We start from the raw sequence: 1,795 nt of genomic DNA on the forward strand, positions 1-1,795 counted from the left end.
GTCACAAATAAAGTGGAAAAAAGGAAGCTGCATTACGTAATTAAATCCAGTGGGTGAAGTGTGTCTCTTATTCTAAACTTCGTTTGTGGTAACAGATGCACAAAGTTCGTCTTTATGTCTAACTCAATGAGCTGGACTCAGTCTGATCGAGGTCTGACTGGTAAACCAGCAGCTACCTCGATGTTTCTGGGCAGAGGCTTCTTGTTTTCTCTGGCTATGTCCTTTGTGATCTTGATAGCTTTGGATTTTTTCTTCTGAGAGAGAAGCCATCTTGGAGATTCAGGGATGAACCTGTAAAAACAAAAATGACATCAAGCCATGTCAACAAACTTGATTTTGTGTAGGAGGAGTACAAATGCACAACTTTCCTGATTTCTAATCAGGTAGAACTCAAGGAAGGTGACATGAGGCGATAATTATTGCTGTTTAAGGTTATTTATGGTGAATTCTCAGGCGTATTTTGTTCAATGTCTCACAGAACTAAGAAAAAAACAAACCAAAATTGTCACACCTTTGCAACAGCTTTTTCAAGGATTTTGAAAATAAATGGGAGATTGGATATTGGTCTATAATTAGCTAGGACACCTGGGTCAAGAGTAGGGTTTTTGAGTAGAGGTTTGATTACTGCAACTTTAAAAGCCTGTGGAACATAACCTGTTAATAGAGAGAGGTTAATCAGATCTAATATGGACATGTTGATTAGGGGCAAGACATCTTTGGACAGCATGGTCAGGATCGGGTCTAAGAAACATGTTGATGATTTAGATGAAGCAATTGTTGAGGTCAACTCAGAGAGATCTATGGGAGAGAAGCAGTAAGTATAACTGAGGTCTTATAGATGAAGTCATTGTAGTTGATGGCACGTCTGAGAGTTGTGGGAATGAGTTGATAAACTTTTTTTCTAATATTTGTGATTTTATTTGTAAAGAAACTCATGAAGTTGTTACTACTGAGATCTAAGGGAATATTGAGATCAACAGCACTGTGGCTCTTTGTCAACCTAGCTACAGTGTTGAAACGAAACCTGGGGTTGTTCTTATTTTCTTCTATCAGCGAAGTCGGGAGTCTACGGAGCCCCCTAGGAACCCCCCTGAAAAAAAAAAATTGGTGATGTTTAAGGTAGAAAAAAAATATTGCGGTAGAAAAATAATTTCTTTTTAATGTTGGAAAAAAAAATTATGGATGACATGGTAGAAAAAAAAAATTGAAGTGTTGGGAAAAAAAAATTGTCAACCATGGTAGAAAAAAAACCCAGGTGCACTTGGTAGAAAAAAAAAATCCTTCACGTGATTTGCCGGGCTGGCAGTGGTGAAGCTGACCTTAGAGCCGCTGGATGTAAACGACGAGGATATGGCATCTGCCAGCAGCAGCTACAATTGTGAAGTAAGTAGCGACATTACACCGTATATTAATAATTCCTGTAATATTTCAAAGTTGGGGATAATGTAATTTAGCATGTTTATGGACTCAGGGTCGCAGGGAAATATCCGGATCAGACATTAGCATGGCTCTGTTACTAAGCTAGTTAGATGGTCTCTAGTGTTTTGAACGCTAGGTTCACCTCCAAAACACAGGGATTGAAACTCAGTTTAGTACGGAGCTCAGCTGTTCACCTGATATTTAGCTAATTTCGGGTCTTTTACGCAACATATCGAAGTATAGCGAGCACAAAGACCGTGTATGTAGCTAGTACTGACTGTTTTAATGCATGCTGTGTTGATTAGCTCGACAGGCTGAATTTACCCGTGATGTGTTCAAGACAGTGAGTAAAGGTGTTGTCTACCTGTTCATAAAG

At 38.9% G+C, this 1,795-nt stretch overlaps 1 protein-coding gene across 1 annotated transcript in view; it reads right to left on the bottom strand.

The window, feature by feature from the left end:
- Positions 1-46: 46 nt before the first annotated feature.
- LOC109970545 (solute carrier family 22 member 2-like) overlaps positions 47-1,795 on the bottom strand; it is a 12,358-nt gene continuing 10,609 nt past the window's right edge. The window contains exon 5 of the mRNA XM_020618154.1: positions 47-291. Coding sequence (XP_020473810.1) covers positions 138-291 — 154 coding nt within the window. The 3' untranslated portion in view covers positions 47-137. The remainder of the gene's footprint in view (positions 292-1,795) is intronic.

This window comes from Monopterus albus, unplaced genomic scaffold (assembly GCF_001952655.1).
Source record: "Monopterus albus unplaced genomic scaffold, M_albus_1.0 scaffold202.1, whole genome shotgun sequence".
In the NCBI taxonomy this organism is placed as follows: domain Eukaryota; kingdom Metazoa; phylum Chordata; class Actinopteri; order Synbranchiformes; family Synbranchidae; genus Monopterus; species Monopterus albus.